The 23,237-nt window shown below is 42.7% G+C and overlaps 1 protein-coding gene across 1 annotated transcript in view; it reads left to right on the plus strand.

Moving 5' to 3' along the window:
* Positions 1-21,530, plus strand: part of MB21D2 (Mab-21 domain containing 2) — a gene marked incomplete at its 5' end in the record, with an annotated part of 105,070 nt that extends 83,540 nt beyond the window's left edge. Inside the window, one exon of the mRNA XM_082840453.1 lies at positions 18,500-21,530. Coding sequence (XP_082696579.1) covers positions 18,500-19,764 — 1,265 coding nt within the window. The 3' untranslated portion in view covers positions 19,765-21,530. The remainder of the gene's footprint in view (positions 1-18,499) is intronic.
* Positions 21,531-23,237: the final 1,707 nt, after the last annotated feature.

Below are 23,237 nucleotides of genomic sequence, written 5' to 3' on the forward strand. Positions count from 1 at the left end.
GCACGAACCCCCATCCCCTGCATCGGCAGGTGGACTCTCAACCACTGCACCACCAGGGAAGCCCAGTTAATTATTTTTATCAATAGTTTTTGGCTCTGCCTCGTGTCATGTGGGATCTTAGTTCCCTGACCAGGGATCGAACCCGTGCCCCCTGCGGTGGAAGCACCAAGTCTTAACCACTGGACTGCCAGGGAAGTCCCCTGGGAGGCCTTGGCTACAGGGATGGTGGCCACCCTATAGGATTTGGAGCAGGTGTGATGCGATCAGATCCGACCTTGAAGGAGCTCCTTTTGACAGCTTATGCTGGGTGGTGGTGAAGGGGAGCGGAGTCCAATTAAGAGGGGTTGCAGTTGTCCTTGTGAGAGACATGAGGGCTTAAGCTCAACTGTGACAATGACATACAATGGCAACAGGGTGTATGGGGAGGGCATGACACAGCAGACATTTTAGAGACAGCATCTCAAGCATTTATCAACTGAATGGATGGTGTAGGGCTCTGGTGATCTAATGATGACAAATACACTAGTTCGGTAATGACAGCCGATAAGGAGCTTGGTTTTGGAATGTTTGAGAGCTCAGGCTGAGGGCTGGCAGGGCTGTGGCACGCCTGGGTTCTGGGACTGGTCTACACTGAAGTGTGGGCCAAGGTTGTGGCCCTTAGGTTACTGCTGGGTGATCCATGCAGACAGAATAAAAGAACCTGCCCTCAGCTCTGGAAGGGGAGATGGTGTTCCCTAGATTGAGACCTGCCCGAGCCCCAGTCACTGCTCATGTTCTGATCCTAGGACCATAGCATTTTTACATTTGAAAGACCTTAGGGATCATCTCATCTCTAAACCTCTTGCTAGATGGAAAACTATGACCCATAAGGGTTAAGTGTGTGTCCAGGGTAGGTCAGAGGCAGAACCAGACTAGAACCCAGGACTGTCACTTTCCAGTCTTTTAAGGAAATCTTTTAAGTAATGGCTGTGTATTAGAGTTCTCCAAAGAAACAGAACCAGCAGGATATAAAAGGAGATTTGTTATGAAGAATCGACTCATGCAGTCATGGAGGCCGAGAATTCTCACTTATCTGCCGATTGCAAGCTGGAGACCGGGACAGTTGGTGCTGTAATTCAGTCTGAGTCTGAAGGCCTGGAACGAGGGGAGCCAATGGTGTAAAGCCCAGTCTGAGGATGGGAGGAGACGAGATGAGATGTGCCAGCTCAAGCCGTGAGGAAGGAAAAAGAGGGTGAATCCTTCCTTCCTGCACCTTTTTGTTGTGTTCAGGCCCTTGACAGGTCAGACGATGCCCACCCACATTGGGGAGGGCCATCTACCTTACTGAGTCTACCAATTCAAATGCTAATCTCATCTGGAAACACCCTGCAGACACACCCCCAGATTTGGGCATCCCCTGATGTAGGCAAGTTGGCATCTCAGGTGAACTCTCCTAGGCTGTTAGAATTGTTGATCCGTTACTTAGTTCCTCCAGAGTAGTTTCTAATTTTTCAAAGTTTTAATTTACCCATTTCTTCTTTTGACCCTCATTTGATCTCATCAGTAGAGAGACATTGTTCCTCTTTCCAGGTAAGCGAATTGGGCATGACAGGTAATGAACCTTCCTCACCATACAGTGAATTAATGGACGATCAGGATTAGAGCCTAGATTCCTTAAACTGATTCCATTTTCTTTCCTGTAATTGGATTGTAAATTTTGTGACGGTGCTAAACCAGTTCTAAAAGAGTAGTCCTGGACCAGCATCAACGGGGAACTTGTTAGAAATGCACATTCCCAGGTCTTCCACCAGAACCACTGAATCAGAAACTCTGGTGGCCGAGGCCCAACCATCTGTGTTTTAATAATTTCTGCAGATGATTATTCTGCGTGCTCCTTAGAGAACCGCTGTAGTTACAAGACAGAATCTATTCAGTATCAAGGATTTCACTACATTTTGTGCATGTACCAAATTCACAGAGAACAAAAAAGATGCTGTTGGGGCTTCCCTGGTGGCGCAGTGGTTGAGAGTCCGCCTGCCGATGCACGGGACACGGGTTCGTGCCCCAGTCCGGGAAGATCCCACATGCCGCGGAGCGGCTGGGCCCGTGAGTCATGGCCGCTGAGGCTGCGCTTCTGGAGCCTGTGCTCCACAACGGGAGAGGCCACAACAGTGAGAGGCCCGTGTACCGCAAAAAAAAAAAAAAAAGATGCTGTTAAGCTAAAACTGACCATAAAAATCAGTACATCTGTCTTTTCTTGTTCCTCCCATTTCCCTCTCTGCATCACTCCTACCAACCAGGTACTTGGCGCTGACTTTTCATTAAAAATGCTTTTCTGTCCCCTACAAAGCTGGCAGAGTTGTCTTCAGCTTTGATTCATTCAACCCACATTACTTGACAAACGTGGGGAAACTAAAATCAAAAGAAGAAAACAAGAAGGGTGGGAGGGAGGGAGGGAGGGAGATGGTTGAACAGATAGGCAAATACTGGAACATTTCCTTAAAAAAAAAAAAAAAAATCACATGCCCAAACAGCAAGGTAAAAGCCAGTAATATTAACTGACCCAGAGAAGTATGAACAGAATACTATTTTAAAAAGAAAATTACACTTTCTCAGCATCTGCAAAGTTCCGGAAATTGTATTGGGAGCTTTATGTAACTGTTTCAGGCAAGTCTCATAATAGCCTTGTGAAAGAGGTAGTATTATCCTCATTTTAAATTTTTTTTTTCAAATGGGGAAACTAAAGTTTCAAAAAGTTCAGTACACTTACCCAAATGTCACAAAGGTAATAAATCATGAAGCTAGGGTTCACATTCAAGCTTTTCTATATCCTAAAATTATGATCTCTCCATCACATCATCCACATTATCTCTTAGGGTATCTTCCTGTTCCATATGCATTCTTTACCTTAAAGCTGTGGAAATTTATCAGTGAATGTATATGGCATCCATCCCACTATTTCAAAAGAATTACTGCAAGCAGCACGCGGACACTGGGGAGTCACCGATAAGAAACACTGTATCTGAAACCCAAATCCATTTCGGACTCACTTAGAAAGCATATCAGGAAAATCAGGTATGAATTTTAAAAATTTATATCCAACCTTCAGGCCTTTCTCCAGTCCTTTGGCTTGGAGCCAGTCCGAAACCTTAAAGAAAAAGGAAGGCACGACCTCTAGTGGAAACATGGAAAATGTCCTATGGTTTTGCTCGAGGGTTTCTCCCCAAACCACCCTTCCCCTCTTTTAAAATGAATTTATGGAATTTTTCATCTGAAAGGTACTCTCATGACAAGACTTGGGTCAGTGCACAAATGTCATTTTCGTAACGACCTTAAAATGAGATTTCTACATCTCACAGTCACATCACGCTTGGGTTTGAGTCCTTTAATGACCTCTCTCAAGCTGGCACTACTTTTTAAAAGAATGCTTGTCATTTGGTCTTTTTCCCGCTTTACTAGAAAACCTAATCTCACTGGATTTTTGGAAGGGGCACGGTATGCATATGGGTGTCTATATTAAATCCACCGTGTCTAAATTCACCTCCCGGGCAGTTGATAGCTTTGGAGATTGTACACTTCTGTCTAAACGGTGTGATCTTTGATTTTAAGGACTGAGCTGTGATTGTGCCCATGGCCACAGGTGTATGGCTGGGCTGCCGAGTCATACCCCCCTGACCCACATACGTGCTCCCGAGTGACGGTGGTGCTTGGGCAAAGTACCCTTAAGGATTTCGGTCGATTCTACAGTTGCTTTGTCCAAGTTTAAGATTGAACAGAAGACAAAAATCAGCCACTGTCTGATGGGTACAGGGAGTTAGAGGGGTTGAAAAAATAATTGGCAGGAATCTAACAAAAATATCTTTTTCATTCAAAGCAAACAATAACTTGGAGGTTGGAGAGGTAAATGAGTTCCCCAGGTGTGAGGCATGAGTGATGTCTCATCTTTCCTGAATCTCAATTACTGGCATGTTTCCGAAAGTCCCGCCAAAGTTGTATCTCTCCTGATTTGAAGGGTGGTTAATCTCAGCTCTTGAAGATTTGAAAGTATCACTGGTTCAGTGAACCCCTTCCTCTAACCGGACAGCTCTGCCTTTTCTTGAGTCCATGTAATGAAACTTCCTGCTTTGAAATTGAGGGAGGGACCAGGCAGCCTCTACTTTTAAAAGCATTTAAAGATTTGCTAGTTTAAAACACATATGTCTCCTTAGAGATTATGCTTCAGTCCTTCTGGGGTGGGATGGGGGGACCCATATTTTCCCACTGTTTGGTTAGTGACCCCGGCATGGAGTGGAGAGAGCCCTTGACTGAGGGTCAGGACTTCGCGTTTGCTTCTCAGTACCTGTGCCAGGTGCTGTGCTGTGTCACCCTTGCTCTTTGGGCCTTAGCAACATGTTCTGTCCCATGACAGTTGGAGTACAGAACTTTGGAATTCATTTCTGGCCCCAATCTATGATTCATTCCCATTCTTTGTGCAGGGTACACACAAGTGCAGCTTCATCCCCTGGAGTCCAAGTGTTACCGAACTGGCAACTGATTCAAACAACATCCTTCAAAAAGTATAAAGCGAAAAAAAAAACCCAAACAAACCCTTTTATATCTTTCTTAGCCACCATTTTAGTTTACAATCTCTGGCTAAAATATCGAATTTCCCTTTTCATCCTCATACCATTGACTCTTGCTCTAGTTTTTGATGGTTGGAGGAAAAGTAGGTGAAATAAGCCATTTTCAAAGTATCACTTGTGCTTGTCAGCATGAAGAGACTCCCTTTTTGACTTTCTCTTTGACTTTTTTTTTTTTTATTGTGCCAGCCTGGATTTAAAAACACTGCAACAATTTGACCCTCTTTCAAGTGATCTACTCATGCTTTTAAACTGCAAATTTCAACCTCCTGCACAGGGCTTTTTGACTAGTTGTTTTATAAGTCTGACTTCCTTTGATGTGAACATTTTCAAGCCCAAACAATAAAGTATGGTTTCATCCAGTCATTGAAAGTAATTATCAGGTAGACAATTGTGTCTCAGAAGTAGATTCAGCTCTTTATTAGTGTGTCAGGCTGTCAGTACTTTTTTCCAGGTCTGTTTTCCTTGGAAATATTTATTTGATCCCCTCGTCCTTCCTTAAATTTTAGGTACGGGTGTAATTGTACTAATCTGAACTTTTGTATGGAATGTTCCAGCTGTATACAGTGGAAAAACTTTTAAGACTTGTTAACTGAGATGTTATTTTTTGAAGTAGCAGATTCTTAGGATGTTACTACTTTGTTGTTTGGAAACTTGATTGAGGGTATTAGTACAATGAAATAACATTTTTTTTTCAAGTTAAATGAAGATAAAGACAATAGGGACAAGGGGGTCATCGCTAATAATAGGTGTTATAACAATATGTGGATGATTAATTACTAATTTTAGGTATCTCATTATTTGAAACTTAAAGACGAATTATTTTCTAGGAATGATGTGTGTTTGTTTAGCAGGTGTAGTTAAGGAAAGAGGGGCATTTTGTCAGTAACCCAGTCAGTCTAGGTGTAACTCAGACCTCTAGGTGTATCATCCATAGATTGCCCCTGGCAGAGCAAGCTTTACATTTTCAGCCTTTTCTTTCTCCTTCCGCTAACTCTGTAAGAAACAAATTGATAACCTGGTAAAGACCCCAAGTAACACCCCCTTCCTTCTTTCAAAATAATGGTATGTGATCAGACTAGTTTTTAATCTTGTTCAGGCCAAAGAACTCTGTGAATATTTTGTACGCTTATCTTGGCTAGTCACTTAGCTGTCAAGACCCAGCTTCCACGCCTGTACAATGAGAACTCTAGTGTTCTTCACAGCATTATTGCTGGGAACAAATGAGAAAAGGATCTGGGAACTGCAAAGCATCATACAAAGTAAGGCAGTGTTTATTTGGATTATTTATTGATTGAAGCCAGGTTTAAAAAAAATCGATTCCATCTTGGCTCCTGAAATCTTGGAGTGTGTTATTTGTAGTCAGAATGAAACAGTTTTGCAGCAAGAGCGGTGCCTTAAACCTCATACCATCAAAAACTGTTTACTCTGCCTTCTCTCTCCCTTATTCCTGGCACCTGAAGCTTTATTCATGGTTTTTTGTTTTGTTTTGTTTTCATCTCAGCTGCAACCGATGAGAGCTGAAACTGTACTTTGCAACAAGGTCTTGAATATACTCTTAAGAATCGTTTGCCAACCATGTTGCCTGCCCAGACAAAGCATCTTTCAGCCTGGGCTCCACCTAGGTGGAGCACATCAGCTCCCGAATAACCAGATTTCCTCCGGGAGACCAAAAGACAAGGTTTTGAGTCGCTGAGGGCAAATAGGCCCCGGAGTGGTGCTTTAATATAGTCTTATCAAGTCTTAGCCCTTTGCTAAGCCTGTTTCCCTAGAGCTTTCTTTGGAGGATTTTATGACTTTGGTTCCAAAAACTCTTAGTAAATGAATGGAGTGTGGGCGCCACCTTCTGGCAGTTATTGGGAATTGTTTTATAAGACGGAATCCGTTTATTTACCTGCTCTGTTCTCGGGCATCAAAGGAAAAATGCATTGTTATAATCCTTTTTAAAAATCAGGTATTAGATTATGATCTTAGCTCACACTGTAATTATATAGTAGCTTTAAAAAAATCTCTGGCTAAGGTTGTTGGCTGCAAATTGGTGCTTTGGAAAATGTCCTAGAGTTAAATTATTCTCAGGACAAGAGGAGATGCCTTTAGGTAGTTACCATGTAGTTTATATAGTCAGCTTATTAACAGGCTCCTAGTTTCTCCCTTCCATCTCTTCTGAGTATGTAATAGGAGTCCCTAGGTTGCAGATATAGTGGCTTTGGGGTCTGTCATCATGTCAGGAAATAACAGTGTCAGACTGACAGTGTCAATCCAAGTATTATCACTCTGAAAATTTTCACCCTTGAAGATTCCAGTAAACTCTTGACGTGGTAGCTCACTTGGGAGGTGATTGTGAGAAGCACGACTGTTCATGAGCAGATTCATCTTGTGGGACCCTCTGGGAAGTTGTGTAGAACTCAAGAATTGTCCCACCAGAGTCTGGGGAAGCGGGGCACTTGTCTGCTGATTCCTGCTCTCCCCTGCTGTTGGATTAAAGTCAGTTCTCCTGCATGAACTCCCCTGCACTTCCCAGTGGTGCCAGAGCAGAGATGACCCTCAGGCCAAGGAGCAGAATCATTGGCCTTAAGGAGGGAAGTTGCCATCTCACAGGAAACCACCTACCGTGGCTGCAGGTGCAGGGCATCAACAGCCTGTCGTACACATACACGCTCATGTATTCACGCCTATTAGGAAAAAGGTAAAATCAGTGAAGTCAATAATAATAATAAGTAATCATTTAAAATCTCCTTTAGATATGAAAATGGTGGTTACAGTTTTAAAAGGTTTTGTCAGTTAGACAAGCATTTTGAAGTGTTTTATGGGTGAAATGGTATAATATCTGGCCTTTGCTTTAAAGAACTACAGCCAAAAGTGTGTGAATAAATGAAACAAGAATGGCAAGCATAATTGTTGAAGCTGAGTAGTGGGTACATGGTGATTCATTGTACTATTATCTCTACATTTCTGTATGTTTGAACATTTCCAAAGTAAACTAATTTTAAGGCAGGACTTTAGCTAGCCAATGAAGTTTTAAAATCCTTTAGCTGGGTCTTTATATAAATTGCAACCATTTTTGAGCTAATGTAGCAAATCTGAGTGTGTCGTGTAGACCACAGCTACACTGCTCTACACTGTGGAGTCCCTTTTTAATCAACAGTGACATAGTTTCTCAGGCTGCTGAGTCACAGCGGGCATATCTCTTATTGAGACTCAGGATAACAGGTTGTTTAGGTTTGATTTGGGTTTGGGTTGCTTTTTTTTTTTTTTTTTTTTTTTTTTAGAGAAGGCACAGAATTCGTCATGTTTCTTTCCCCGTGGCTCAGTGTGCCTGAGCTGAGTTTTGCACAGAGGAAAAAAGTGACGGTGGTAGATACTGCTGTGTCCACAAATGAAAAAGATTTACAACTCAGTAACAGCTTCTGGCTTTGTGGTTAGTATTTCCCTTGGTAATGATGTTCTCAGCCACTCTCTGTCCCCCCAGTCTAGTAGTAAAAACTTAGGGGATAGGACTTTAAAATTTAGGCTTTGCTGTTGGATTAAAGTAAGCAAATTAAACTATGCATCTGAATATATAGGAACATTTTCAGAGTTTGTCTTGGGGGGACTGAAAGAATTCCAAGGATTCCCTTGGAATTAAAATACTTGTGGAATGCTCTTTCAGAATTGTCTGAGTTAAATATGCAGCACACATACGTGCACGCACACATGGCTGTGTGTCGCAGCACTAGATACTCACTTTTTTAAAAAATAAGTCATTTATAATCTTGTCTTTCCTATAATCCTTGACCCATTTTGCTTATAATACTTCATTTCCCAGGGACTGCTAAAATGAGCTTTTAATCTGCTTTAAAAATCATTTTAGGGCTTCCCTGGTGGCGCAGTGGTTGAGAGTCCGCCTGCCGATGCAGCGGACATGGGTTCGTGCCCCGATCCGGGAAGATCCCACATGTCGCAGAGTGGCTGGGCCCGTGAGCCATGACCGCTGAGCCTGCGCGTCCGGAGCCTGTGCTCTGCAACGGGAGAGGCCACAACAGTGAGAGGCCCGCGTACCGCAAAAAAAAAAAAAAAAAAAATCATTTTACTCCAAAATAGAATTTGTTTTATTTTTGGACAGAGAAATAAGCTTCCACTAACTGTTTCTTACAGTGTTTCATGTGGCAATTTTAAAGGTCCAAAGATATTAAATTATTTATCCTCTCAGGAGAGCCCATTTAATGCTGGAAAGCATCACTGGAATAGTGAAAAGAGTATGGAATGAACCTGAATTTTCACCCCATTTCAGTTTTTATGGCCATGAACAATTTATTCGACTGTTACTTATCTTGATTTCCTCATCTGTAAAATGGGGACAGGATGACCTACTTCCAAGTGCCAAGAGGATAGAAGGAAAAGACATAGGTGAGACATTCAGCCTATGCCTCAATGCATAGTAGAGCCAATCAATGTTTGTGCCCTTCTCAGAGAGCCCTTGACATGAGATGTACATACTTTGAAAGTGTGCTTTGTAAAGCCAGTCCTTCTTTTGTTCTGATGTGTGTTACTGCTACTACTTTGATCTCTTCTTTTAAAATCGGTGGAGTTGGTTGGGGGATTGTGATAGCAGCTGGGTTGCAGATTAGAAATGACAGAGTAAAACAGATGAGAGGGAAGAACAGCCTCCTCCACTGGAACATAATAAATACTCCCCTGGATTTCTTCCTTCCCCTGTTATGGGGCCCACATTGCACGGTCGTCGGTGGCTACAGCAGTCTACATGGTATCTTCAGCAGGAGGAGGTTTTGGTGTTGGGCAGCCACCTTGAAGGACACCTATACTCAGACCCCATCCCATGTTAGTATTTTTAGTCGTCACCCCTGCTGAAAATGCTGATTGGTCATTTCCTGGGACAGGAAATGTACTCCCTCCACAGGCAGCCTTGCTAGAAGATTCTACTAGATAGATGAGCCTTTCATTTACCGATGACACTGATTTTTCTTTTTTTTCTCTCTGTACACCTTCTACTTATTGGAATCCTAAAGTCCGTTTCTCCTTTACCAGGACAACTCATCACATATTTGAAGATGGATCTCATGGTCTTCTTGAATTTTTCATTCTCCAGGCGAAACGATTTGCAGTCCTCTTCATCCCCTTCTATGTTTTGGCTAGGACCTTTATTCACTTCCTTCAGAGTTATTATCTCAGCTTATAATTATATGTTCATTAGTGTGTGCTTGTTTGGTTAGTGTGGGGGTTGTTCATTCTGCTTATCAAATATTTCTGGCTCTCTGCTTTCCCAGCATGAGGTAGAACTGCAGTTTCTTCCCTGGGGTTGGATGGGACTAGTTTTGGCCAGTGATGTGTGAATGAAAATGACATATGTCCTTCCCAGGCCAAGGCGTTTAGCTGCTGGAAAGAGATCCCCCAGGGCTTCCTTTTCCTCCAGTAGAGGACCTGTGAGTTTCTAGACGAGGGGTACTGTAGCCACCTGGGTCCTGGATGAAGGAAAGAAGAGCCCCAGCCAGCAACCTCTGATGGTCACGTTGCCTGAATGAAAAATAAGACTTTGTTGTTTGAAGTCACTGAGGTTTTAGGTTTGTTACTCAGCATATTCACATCTCTCCTGATTGATACAAATGTAACTGACACAAATGTAACTGGCTTTCTCACTCCACATAAGGACCATGCAGTGGGGACAGTGTGTTTCTTTTCACTGTTGTGTCTTCAGTATCTGGCATAGTACTGGCTCAGAGGAGGCACTGATACTTACGGGTCACATGCATGAATAAATCAAACCCAAATTTTGAATCCCACCACCATCCTTGCAATTTCCCAGACTTGGCCTCCTTCATTATTCCTCTTCTAAAATATAGAGCCTACCCCCCGCCCATCAAACCCAGACTTCCAGTTTCAGAGTACTTAAGTAGTTGGCATATACATCCCCAAATGAGAAAGGAATACAAACCAGACTCGGCTGGGTCACAGGCTGAAGGAGGGTACATTTGACTTAATGCTGAACATCTCCATTAGAAGCTTCTTGCTGCTTCTGAAGATCAGGAGAGAGGTAATCTGGTCATCACTGGCATATTTCTGTATCCTTAGGTAGCCTTATGATACCGTATTGGCATCACTCTTACTTTTCACTTGCTACTGTTTTTATCTTTCAAGAATGAGCCTTCTAAAATGGTCACTCCTTTTGTAAGCTAACAACCGATCTTTCATGCCCTGTTGTAGCTGTAGGCGGCTGCTAGGTGGGGCTAATGAGACACTCCTTTGAGTCTTGCCAAGAAGTCTTGATTGGCAGAAACCATGAGTTTTTAAACTATCCTAAGAGTTTTTAAACTATCCTAAGTTTTTAAACCTCCTAAAAGGAGGAAAAGGCAAGACTTATTGGATGGGAAAAATATTTTGCTAATGTGGGCACATGCCCAGAACCCTCTCTTTATTGACTGCCAAGTGAGTACCAGACCACACACTAAGTAATTTGGTGTGCATTTTCTTGTTTTAACCCCATGGCCACCCAGCAAACTTTTTTTTTTTTCAGTACGCGGGCCTCTCACTGTTGTGGCCTCTCCCGTTGCGGAGCACAGGCTCCAGACACGCAGGCTCAGTGGCCATGGCTCACGGGCCCAGCTGCTCCGCGGCATGTGGGATCTTCCCGGACGGGGGCACGAACCCGTGTCCCCTGCATCGGCAGGTGGACTCTCAACCACTGCGCCACCAGGGAAGCCCCCCCAGCAAACTTTCAATTGTTATTCCGCAATGTCATTTAAGGAAACTGTTTAATTAGGTTGGTCCTGGATGAATCGGACTTGAGTCCAGGTCTGACTCATGTTCATTCTGTTCAAAATAGCTTAGTAGACTTTGCCAAAGCCCACCAATTTTTAGAACTTGAGTTTTAATTTTTAAGAAAGAAAATAATGAAAGATTAGACAGGCTTTTTTTTTTTCCAACCTGACTTTTGGATGATTTTATAGAGATATGCTGGTAGTATTTTCTATTACATTATATGGCAAATCTCATGATTCCCAATTTGTGACTGATGATGTGGTCAAGTTGACGGAGCTAAATGATGCACCCAACCTACAGTTGCCTTCTAATCCCAAAGTCCGTATTAGCCCCTGCAGTAGTAAAACCTTGACTGCAGGAGCTCATAGACTGTTGACTGCAAGAGCATCTTTCATTTACTGACACTCTTTGCCAATTACTGTGCCAGGTGTTGTTATCTCATTAAGGAGGGACAATAAGCCATGAATACAACCCACGATGATTATAGGTGTAGAAAGTGCTAGGGTAAGAATTCAGATCAAGGTCCTTCACAGGGGTGTGTAGGTTGTTCATTTTGCAGGGCACTTGTTCTGAGGGAGCACGAAAGGGCTGGAATCCAGCCCGCCTTCTACTGGCCAGGCTGTGCACCATGCTACCCGATGGCAGCCACTAGAGGAGGCATCCCTGGGCTAGCTTCAGTCTGGGTGCGGCTGGAGGAGAGGATGCTTCATTCGTTTCCCTTCATCTAACATGTTTTGTAGGCCTTACACGTGCTTAGAGGCTTTAGATAGATTATCAACTCTGTGGAATAGGAGTTGTTTGGCCAAGGCAGTTTTATAGATGGTGGAGAAAGGGAAGACTCTATGGGGAAAATGAACTAAATATCTACAGTGTGCTTAGACATTTCATATCAACCCTAGAAGAGCGGTTTTATGGTTTTATTTGTTCATTTTGAATAGATGAGGAATTGGAAGCTCAGAGAGGTTAAATAACTTGTCAGGCTTACTTAAGTAGTAAATGACAAAACCAGGATTCAAACCCAAGCCTGTCTTGCTCTGACTCCAGTGTTCTCGCAGACATTATTAGTGTCAAGATGCGAAAAGATCAAGGAAGACTTCTTTGAGGAGGCATCTTTTGAATCAGTCCTGTTACTATATATATTTGGTCAATAGGTTATTACCATACGTGAATTAATCAGGTCTCTAAAAAGTTTAAATAACATTACCTGCAGTTGTCTCAGAAGTTATGCCAAATAAAACAGACTCTTTGACTTATGAAACATACTATAAAATTTTTAATATTAATGATCACTCAGCAGATAATTGAAAAGCTAGGAAGCTCCACTGATGTCTTGCTTCTGTATTTCCTGTGTCTTATAGTGTATTTATTTGGGAATATGGGTAGCTTCTTGTAAGACAGGTCAGGTGCATCCTTCCTTCTGATAAATGTGGATGATGGGGCATGTTCTGCTGACGGTCCAAGGTCACACGAAAGCTGTGACCAACAAAAGTGCAAAGCTGGCACTTGGCCTTGAGACCTCTGCTACTTTCCTTCCCAGCCATTCTACGTTCATGTCAAGTCGGGTCATTGTCATAGGGAGAACAGTGTGCATTTGCCACTCTGACCGTCACAACAGATATGGGAATTAAAGGCAATGCTGTGAATCTGTCCCCAGGGCTGTGTGACCTTGAATGAGTTATTTCTCCTCTCTGAACTCAGTTTTTCACCTATAAAGTGAGGGACTTCATATAGATGATTTCTGGCTGTGAATAAAGAAAATGAAAAAACTTTCCCCAATTTGAAGTCATTAAAAATCTCATAGATGGGTGACTTTTTTAGAAGAAGATGGCCATGCCTACTTTTTAGAATGTTGCTCAGACTATCAAATAAGTTTGACAAAAATATTTGAAACATAGATGATAATGTTTTTACTGGAAGGTTTATATTGTTTATTACCAGCTAAGCAGACTGCTACCCTAAGGGAATGTATCAAAATCAGAGAAGGACTTTGCAAAATCATCCCATTCTGTACCTTTCCTACTATTAAGGATCAGTGCCATAAAGGCACTGTTATTGGTGTTTCACATGAGTTGAGGTGAAAAAGGTAATACTTTTTTTATGAAGCAATGAATATTATTGAGATATTCAGGTCTTTTTTATCTACATAGAAGTCTTTTTTATATACATAGTCAAAGATATATATAGAGATAAAATGTATTCTGTAGCTTTAATTACAAGACGTAAAAGTTTTCTCTCTTTGATAGATCTTTATCTCTTCAACATAGTTAAGAATTGATTTTTTTAAAGGAATCTATATAAGTACTAATTTCACTTACCCATTTACTAATTGAGTTCTCATAGATGTATTTGAGGGAAGCTGTGAAGATGGGAGAAGACAAATGATACTTAGTTCTTGTGCTCTGGTGTCAACCAGCTGGCATTATACGTTTGAGTGATGGGAATTAGTAATCTGAATTCAACAGAATGTGATAAAGTTTTGTTCTCTAGAATACAAGGGAGTCCAGGACAGACTTCAGTTTTTCACTTGATGTTCTAAAGGCAGTCAGCAAAGAACTAAGTGGATGATAGGGAACTCATTCCTTAAACTTGGGGCCCCAGTACCTAAAACAGTAGTTTCAAGGTCTCATAAGTAGATACTACGAAATAAACTGAAATCAAGGAATCAGTTACAGGAAGGGAGGCTGGGAGGCACTTTTGCTTTGTGTTTTTAAGAGCAAACATATGCCAGTTCTTTCCTGAAAAGAAGAGACCCGCCCAGGGGAATAAGCTGCTTCTCCACCTCTCCTTTTCTCTGCTGCTAACAAGCTCAATGGTGTGTGTTCAACCTTGCTTTTGTTCCCACTCACTGTTTCCGATAATTTACTAATAGCTAAACAGCCAGAGGCACTTGATATCACACAAATCTCCTGTAATTACACAAAAAAACCTTAGATCAGTTCAGAGATGGCATCTGTTGGAACTAATGCCTACAGCCAAAGTGTACAGTAGAATTTTTTTTTCCCTCTCAGACCGTGCCTGTGTTTTAGTTGCCTGGCAACCCATCTGGGATGACAGCTAATGTCAGCTGATTTTTACGTAAACTTAGCCCAGGAAAGTTTTCAAGGAGGGCCTTTGAGTTTGTGCAGTTCTGGGGAAGCCTCCAATTTGTGCTACCAAATAATCTGTAAAACTGTAGACTAGGGCTTCCCTGGTGGCGCAGTGGTTGAGAGTCCGCCTGCCGATGCAGGGGACACGGGTTCGTGCCCCGGTCTGGGAAGATCCCACATGCCGCGGAGCGGCTGGGCCCGTGAGCCATGGCCGCTGAGCCTGCGCGTCCGGAGCCTGTGCTCCGCAACGGGAGAGGCCACAAGAGTGAGAGGCCCGCGTACCGCAAAAAAAAAAAAAACAAAACAAAACTGTAGACTAATGGGCTCAGGCAGGCTAAATGTAAATGTGGAGGTCTCAGGGGATCCGCCTCCAGAACAGTGTGGCCTTAGGGATTTTGTTTCTAACTCTTAGGAGCTTAGCAAATGAGCTTCAGCTATATTCTCACTACTGCTCAAGTTCTGTCTGCCCTTTTTAAAGGAATAAGAAATGTCCAACATTATCCTAACCCCTGAATATTAGAATTTAGCCAAATACTTTATACGGCTCTTTTGAAAGAAGGGTCAACATTTTAGGTGCATAAGCAGCAATTGGGAGGAAAGAGGAATATTCGAACAAGTGAAAATATGTTAAAACTTCTTTAATCCAGTAGGGGGCAGAAAGGAGTTTTAGCTTTTTTTCTCACCTGTAATTATCGGAACAAAACTGTGGCAATCCAAGGCAAAGTTCAGTGACACGTTTGTAAACAAGTTATCCCCAGCCCATTACTACACATGTTATTCTGGTTGTATAGACAGGTTCTGGCTAGTGTGCTCAGAGCCAGTTGGATCCAGTCTGGGAGAAAAAGATGTATATAATTTTGAGTTATTTATGCCTAAGAGGGGACAATTATGCAGTGCCCATATAACAATATTACTAATCAATTCAGATCTTATTTACTACTTACAACCCAGCATGTCACGGTTTTCCCCAGGTGTGTTTGGGGCGCTCCAGATGCTGGAATGAAACAATATATGAAATAATGAGTAGATTATTTCAAGATCAAATGTTTCCTTTTGAAAGTATCTGTACCTCCACGTGAGCCTGTAAAATAGTAAAAGTGATTTTCACCACCTACTCGGGATTCTGAAAGTTCCATCTTACCCTTTTAGAGCTACAGCCAAAACTTGTGGTGGTAGCTATTACTTTGTAAAGATGAGGTTGATACTGAAACACGATGACAACTGAGAAATGAATCTTTTTCTCGGTGTCACAATTTCCACACTGGTTGCTGTCTGGCTTTTAAAAACCACTTTTAAAAGGAAAATAAATTGTTCACTGCTGATTTGTAGTGAAGGCTGCTTGGGTTAGTATGTCGTGTTTTAGATTGGGTTCCTCAGGAAGCAGCCCCTGAGATGGAGTGAGGATATTTACAAAGGAGCACCCTTGGGATCTGCACCTGTGCAAGGGAGGGGGCGGAAGCAGGGTCAGGCGGAGGGAGAAGTGTGGTGTCCTTCTCAGCGGGCCCCCGTGGGAACTCTGGATGCTGGGGACTCATGAGAGTACCCTGAAATGGGGCACTTCCACACTGATTGGTTACGGGATGTTTACCTCCTACCCTAACAACAGCCCACGGTCTTAGTTGAGGTGGCTCTTTGCGGTCAGACCATCCTTGAGGGATAGGCACTGACAGCCTCAGCAGCTGAGACAAGAAGTCTTTATTGAAGAGGGATCTGGGTGCCCCATCACAGCCCAGGGAGCGTGAGAAACAGCACACCCCCCCAAAAAAAAATCGGGTACACTGAATTCTCTTTCTGATGAATTGTTGATTCTTTAATGCTGGATAACTTATTGATTGCTTTAAAAAGAAAGTGATCGTTCGCTCTTTGTTGTTTGGAAAATAGGATTTTAAAGAATGAAAAAGAGCACATTTTTATCAGAGTGTCAGATTCTGAAATATAGTGGGAGCATAGACACATATACATGGCTTATTTATTTGCATTGGTATTGCCTTATGAATAAAAACTATGCTGATTAAAAGTAACTACAGTGACTAATGGAATCATAATTTGTGGTCATTCTTTTCGGTCTTTCAGGAAAAGTTGTTAAATAAGTCACAGAGTGATGCTGGTAGTTTGTCAGATAATGAAGCACAGGTAAATCCATAATAAAAAGACAGGAAGCAGGGAAGGTAAATTTGTATGTTGGTCGTGGAACAGTCATTTCCGTCTTGCCTTTATGTATTTCATATTTAAGCCTATTAATTTCATCTGTTTGTTCCTTTGTCATTCAGTCATAGCTTCAATTGTGTGCCTGCTGGGAGCAGACCCCTGTGGCTGCTTCATACGTCTTTGAGACATGGTTCTCACTCTCAAAGAGCTCATAATATCATCCCTAAAAGTCACATTTGTTCTATCACCACCAATCTCATTAGAAAAGTATACAATTTAGGGCTTCCCTGGTGGCGCAGTAGTTGAGAGTCCGCCTACCGATTCAGGGGACACGGGTTCGTGCCTCGGTCCGGGAAGATCCCACATGCCGCGGAGCGGATAGGCCCGTGAGCCATGGCCGCTGAGCTTGCGCGTCCGGAGCCTGTGCTCCGCAACGGGAGAGGCCGCAACAGTGAGAGGCCCGCGTACCGCAAAAAAAGAAAAAAAAAGAAAAGTATACAATTTGGGAAGATGTTAAGTTTATGGTGCAGGAGATAAGTTTTCTAAAATAATGCTTTTTTCCTGAAAGGTCTGATGTTTTCATTGGCAATAAATATTTCAGTTGTTTTTGTGAAGTCAGTCTTAATTTGTTCAGTTTTTAAGAAAATGTGTGTTACATACTGAAGTCTAAATACCCATAGTTTATATGTAATTCTTTAAATTAAAAATGGCGTTCCATGAAGAAAGCAGCTCATTTAGCCTCCAACTCAAACATGAGTGCTTTTCTTGAAGACGGAGTTTGTATTTCAGTATGCAGCAGAAGTGCCTTATGGTTACTTCCTATTTTGTCACATAAAAAGGAGGTTTGAAAGTTGGGATTCAACAAAATTAATCCAGTTTTCTTTTCCATTAAGGATTTTAAGTGAAACTGGATTATTACTAATTTTTAACTGCTAGTGCATGCCAATAAAAAAGAATCAAACGGGGCTTCCCTGGTGGCGCAGTGGTTGAGAGTCTGCCTGCCGATGCAGGGGACACGGGTTCGTGCCCCGGTTCGGGTAGATCCCACATGCCGCGGAGCAGCTGGGCCCGTGAGCCATGGCCACTGAGCCTGCGCATCCGGAGCCTGTGCTCCGCAACGGGAGAGGCCACAACAGTGAGAGGCCCGCGTACCGCAAAAAAAAAAAAAAAAAAAAGAATCAAATGACTGTTAGTACACTTGGTGCCACTGTCTTGACTAATGCTAAGGCACCAGCAATTTTTCCCTTCTTTACTTTTGTACCATTAAATGTCAGCTCAAGTGTCAACACAGTGAAAAAGGCAAATAATGTATTAGCATTATGAAAGGAGTCATGACCTCACTGTCCTCTGAAAGTGTCTTACTTTCAGTGTCCACAGCCTACATTGAGAATCATCGGAACAGAGGAAAGTTTAAGCAGGGGGAGGGTGTGGGGGAGAGAGACGGCTTTGGCAAGAGATGGAAGAGCCAGGCGTTATATGATGGCAGCAGAGATGGAGAACAGGGAAGGAACAAGAAATGTCGCAGAGGCTATATAGATAAGATTTGGCAGTAGAAAGGCAAGTAAGACTTGAAACTTACTAAGGTTTTTCAGCCTGGGTGACTGAGTGGATGGCAGTGCCATTAACCGAGGTGATGACTGGGGGAAGAGGAGCCCTGGTTTATGATTGAAAACGATACTGCTTTCACCATGAGAGAAGAATCTGCATAATTCTCCCATTTGGAAAAGGATGGATTCTAGCACCGATGAAAATGAACAACGAACGTACTGTTGGCTGGGTCCGTGCAGCAGCCTAAGATCTGGTTTTGTATTGATAACGAATAGTGGCTCTTAGAAGCTCAGCACATTCTCGATTGATGCATAAGACTCTTGTATCTGTGCTTCCTGTAACAGTGTTTTCTCCTTCTGTTTTTAGGAATGGTGCAAAAGCTGGACCAAAAACTTCCGGTGGCCAATGAGTATCTATTGCTTTCTGGAGGAGTCCGGGAAGGCGTGGTAGACCTGGACTTAGATGAGCTTAATGTCTATGCCCGAGGGACCGACTATGACATGGACTTCACTCTCCTGGTGCCAGCCCTGAAGCTTCACGACCGTAATCAGCCTGTGACGCTGGATATGCGCCATTCAGCCTTGTGCCACTCCTGGCTGAGCCTTCGGCTCTTTGACGAGGGGACGATCAGTAAGTGGAAAGACTGTTGCACCATTGTCGATCACATCAATGGTGCCACCAACTACTTCTTCTCCCCAACCAAAGTGGCTGACTGGTTCTATGACTCCATCAGCATCGTCCTATCAGAGATACAGAAGAAACCCCAGCGAGGGATGCCAAAGGTGGAAAAGGTAGAAAAGAATGGGACCATCATCTCCATCATTCTGGGTGTGGGGAGCAGTCGCATGTTGTACGATATTGTCCCAGTGGTCTCTTTCAAGGGTTGGCCGGCAGTGGCCCAGAGCTGGCTCATGGAGAACCACTTTTGGGATGGGAAGATCACCGAGGAGGAAGTCATCAGTGGGTTTTACCTGGTGCCTGCTTGCTCCTACAAGGGAAAGAAGGACAATGAGTGGCGGCTGTCCTTTGCCAGGAGTGAGGTGCAGTTGAAGAAGTGCATCTCCAGCAGCCTCATGCAGGCCTACCAGGCCTGCAAAGCCATCATCATTAAACTCCTGTCCCGGCCCAAGGCTATCAGCCCCTATCACCTGCGGAGCATGATGCTCTGGGCCTGCGACAGACTTCCTGCCAACTATTTGGCCCAAGAAGACTATGCAGCCCACTTTTTGCTGGGCCTCATTGATGACCTGCAACACTGTCTGGTCAACAAGATGTGTCCCAATTACTTCATCCCGCAGTGCAACATGCTGGAGCACCTGTCCGAGGAGACGGTCATGCTCCACGCGCGGAAGCTCTCCTCCGTCCGCTCAGACCCAGCGGAGCACTTGCGCACCGCCATCGAGCACGTCAAGGCAGCCAACCGGCTGACACTGGAGCTCCAGAGACGAGGGAGCACCACTACCATCCCCTCCCCGCAGTCCGACGGAGGGGACCCCAACCAGCCCGATGACCGTCTGGCCAAAAAACTGCAGCAGCTAGTGACTGAGAACCCGGGGAAGTCGATCTCCGTCTTCATTAACCCTGATGATGTGACAAGGCCCCATTTCAGAATTGATGATAAATTTTTCTGAGCGTTTTTGCTGCCTTTTTTTCCCCTCTGGTTCTAAAACTCTCATAATATGTAGTGTGGTTTGTGATGCCGTCTTTCTGTTTTTTACATATCCAGCCTAGGTTGGATCTGTTAAGAACACATTTTAAGTTTCCTGGTTCTGCAGGATGGTGCAGGCTCTGAAACAGTATATTACTATTTCATATTCTGCCTCTGATTTTGTTGTTTACTTTTTGTAGTTATTACACATTGTTTTGGTGTTTGGTTTTGTTTTTTTTTTAAGGAGAACTTGAGCCATAGATGAAAATACCCATGAATTCTCTCACTTTTTTCTGTTTCATACTTTGTGCTTTCATACTTTTGTTCATGGGAGTGGGGAAACAAATCTCTTTCTCATGCTTCAGGATTCTCTTATTTTTTTTTGTTTTCCTTTTTTTGTCCTTATTTTTTTTTAATGAGCGTTCATCACCACAGATATTTGAAAATCATCTGAACCTGGGAACTACCTGGTACGTTAGTTGGATTTATTTCTTTCGACCAGTGGCCAGGGTATTTTCTCCCTCTCTGCCAAACAATGTAGACTTTGGAAGTGGTAATGCTATAAATTGTGTTTGGAGCAACTTCATTGAATGTAATTGTCCTTAAATCAGAACTTTGGATGGTTTGGAAGGGTGTCTTTGACAACTTTCCAGATAGAATTAAGGTTTCCAAATGGTAGTTTTAGTGTGTGTAATTATTTGAAGCCTTATTTAAATCCTATTAAAGAATATACCATTATAATTGTTATTTGCACTAATGAGATTTTTGCCATTGTCGGAGTTCCAATGCGTGTATTTCAATATAAATTGACATCCACTGTTGAAATGCTATCATTTCTTCATTTAGCCCATTTGTCTTCATCAACAGAATGATTCTTTGTATTTGTTTAGTTCTTTAATTGTGGGGTCCTGTTTTGCCCTCCTTGATATTCCTGGTTCCTATCTTACTGAGAAATTTTTAAAGCTTTATATCTGCTAAGTGACTTTATCTGAAGCTGGGGAAAGTACATGCTTGATAAAGTAGTTGTCTTTGTATGTACAGTTGATCCTTGAACAACACGGGTTTAAACTGCGCGGGTTCACTTATACACGGATTTTTTCCACTAAATGTGTTAGTTGAATATATGGATTTGGAATCGTGAATAGAAGGTCAACTGTAAAGTTATATGTGGATATTCAACCTCACAGGGGTTGGTGCCGCTGACCCCTGCATTATTCATGGGTCAACTGTATTTCTTTTGACATTATAGAGGTAAGCTTTTTTGTAAAGTCTCTTTGCTTCTACTGAGAGTTTTGAGGAAAACTGGAAGGAAAAATTAATATCAGTCCCCACATAGAAGATACCATGCTTGTTCAAAAGCAGATTTTTCTATAGAGCAGGAACCAGGAGATAACTGTGGGTGGCAGCCTTGGTGTAGAGGTGTCCTGTCTTCATGAATGAAATTACTTGCCAGGTTTAGGTGCTGCAAGGCATCGATTGGCTCCCTGTTTTGGTATGAACTCATGGCAAACTGTAGTGTTTGGGAGGTCAGGGGCCTGCCGATCTCTCAAAGGATGACCGTGATGTCTACTATTGGAAAGGTCAAGCAACATTTTGATTTTGATCCTGAATGTCCAGTCTCACGGGTTGGATTTTGGCCGATTGAAATTAGGCATATACGGTCTTGGTTTTTGCATGGGAATTATTGTAATGCTTATAAATGAAAATGAAATCATTCAACCATCTTAAGTCAAACAAAAATAATAATAATAAAAGAAACATACTGGCCTTGGAATTTTGTTGTTGTTTGTTAGTTTGTAATCTGGAAACTATTTCCTTATTAGTAATCCCAACAGTAATTTTCAGTAGATATAGCCCTGGGCTTGCTGTTGTCTTTCAGGCCAGATGTCTATGTAGTGAACAACCAGTATTCATTCTTCCCTTTCTCCAGTTTTCCTACTATTATCTACCTATCCTCCATATAATGTGTCCTTCTTGGGAAATGACTTAATCCCCAGCTTCAGACGTGCACCCTGATTGGTGTAGGCCAATCAAAATAACCATTTTCCTGGCCACAATCATTAGTTAGGGATTGGGCATACAATGTCAGCTGCTCCATTGGGGGACGTGCTCAGGATTCTAGCTTGGGATGCTGGGGGAGCAGCATGCACCCTGGATATGGAAGAGGAAGTACTTGGATTTGCTATCAGTACCGTAAACCTAGGGCTGGTAAGTCAGACATTGTTGAAGGTGAGTAGAAATGAGACGTAGTCTGATACCTTTTCTTGTCTGAAACATAAGCAAATCATTGACCTACTAACCCTCTGTCCTTTTGAAGCCTGGAAGGTTGGTTAAAATAATGTTTCAAGTATAATATAAAATGCCTCAAGGGAGCAGTCATCATTTTAATGTTACCTACATATACTTCTTTGGGTTGTGGGAATTTATAAGCTATAACTCAACAGGATTCCAGTTCTCTGATGGGACATGTTTTTACATATTTCAAGAGTAGATTATTCTGGACTGTATGGCTTTCTCATCTGAAATGGAAGATCCAAAGATGCAAGTAAAGGTGGGTTTCAGAGTGGATGGAGCCAAACAGGACCAGATATTTTAAAAATAAGAATGTCCCCGAAATTACTGTGCAAAGTTATTTCAGGGAAAATGAGAGGCAGGTATATGTGGCTAATTTTACTTTCAGGTGGAGATGTGAGCAAACAGGGAGGAGGCTTTGGGGGCTCGTTGAAGAGCCCCTAGTGACTTCTTCACCAACCCCTTATAAACATGCGTGCGCGCGCGCGCGCGCACACACACACACACACACACTTGCTTTCACATCATGAATTGGAGGTTTCTTTAGGGTGTTTTGTAACACTTCCTGGAAGGATTAAGCCCATTGGCTGGTCACAGCTAAGTGCTGATTATTTTGGATCAGATCATTACCTTGCTGAGAAAAATTTCCTGACTTGGAGTTCAGCCTTGGACAGGATGGCCGGGAAGGAAAAGGAAGGCTGTGCTTAGCAGCAGCTGCTGGGTCAGGGGGCTTCCTGCTGCTCCGTACCTCAGCGGTGGTCTTCGGGGAAGGTACTGAACTCCATCTTTATAAGCTCTCTCCAGAACCTCTTCCTTTGAGTCACCCAAGGGACTGCTTGTGTGGCTATTCCACTCCCCATCTGGTCATTACTGGGGGTCAAGGAAAGAATCCCCATATTCTTACCTGCAGGTAAAACTTTTTACCATGAAATGGAGCACAAACTACTACCTATACTAAAGGAAGGGGATGGACATTATTTCCTGTTCCTGTTATTTTATTAATATCAGGTAAATACGTATATAGTTTTTTTTTTTAACGTATATAGTTTTAAACTGATTGAATCGATGTAGTTAATGCTCCTCTCTGAGAAAAATAGCCAATTTTGGAAATGTACCTCTTAACGCTGTAATTTTCATTAGGTAAACAAAAAATGTATGATCTAA

This window comes from Leucopleurus acutus (genome assembly GCF_964270905.1).
Source record: "Leucopleurus acutus genome assembly, chromosome: 5".
Classification (NCBI taxonomy): Eukaryota; Metazoa; Chordata; class Mammalia; order Artiodactyla; family Delphinidae; genus Leucopleurus; species Leucopleurus acutus.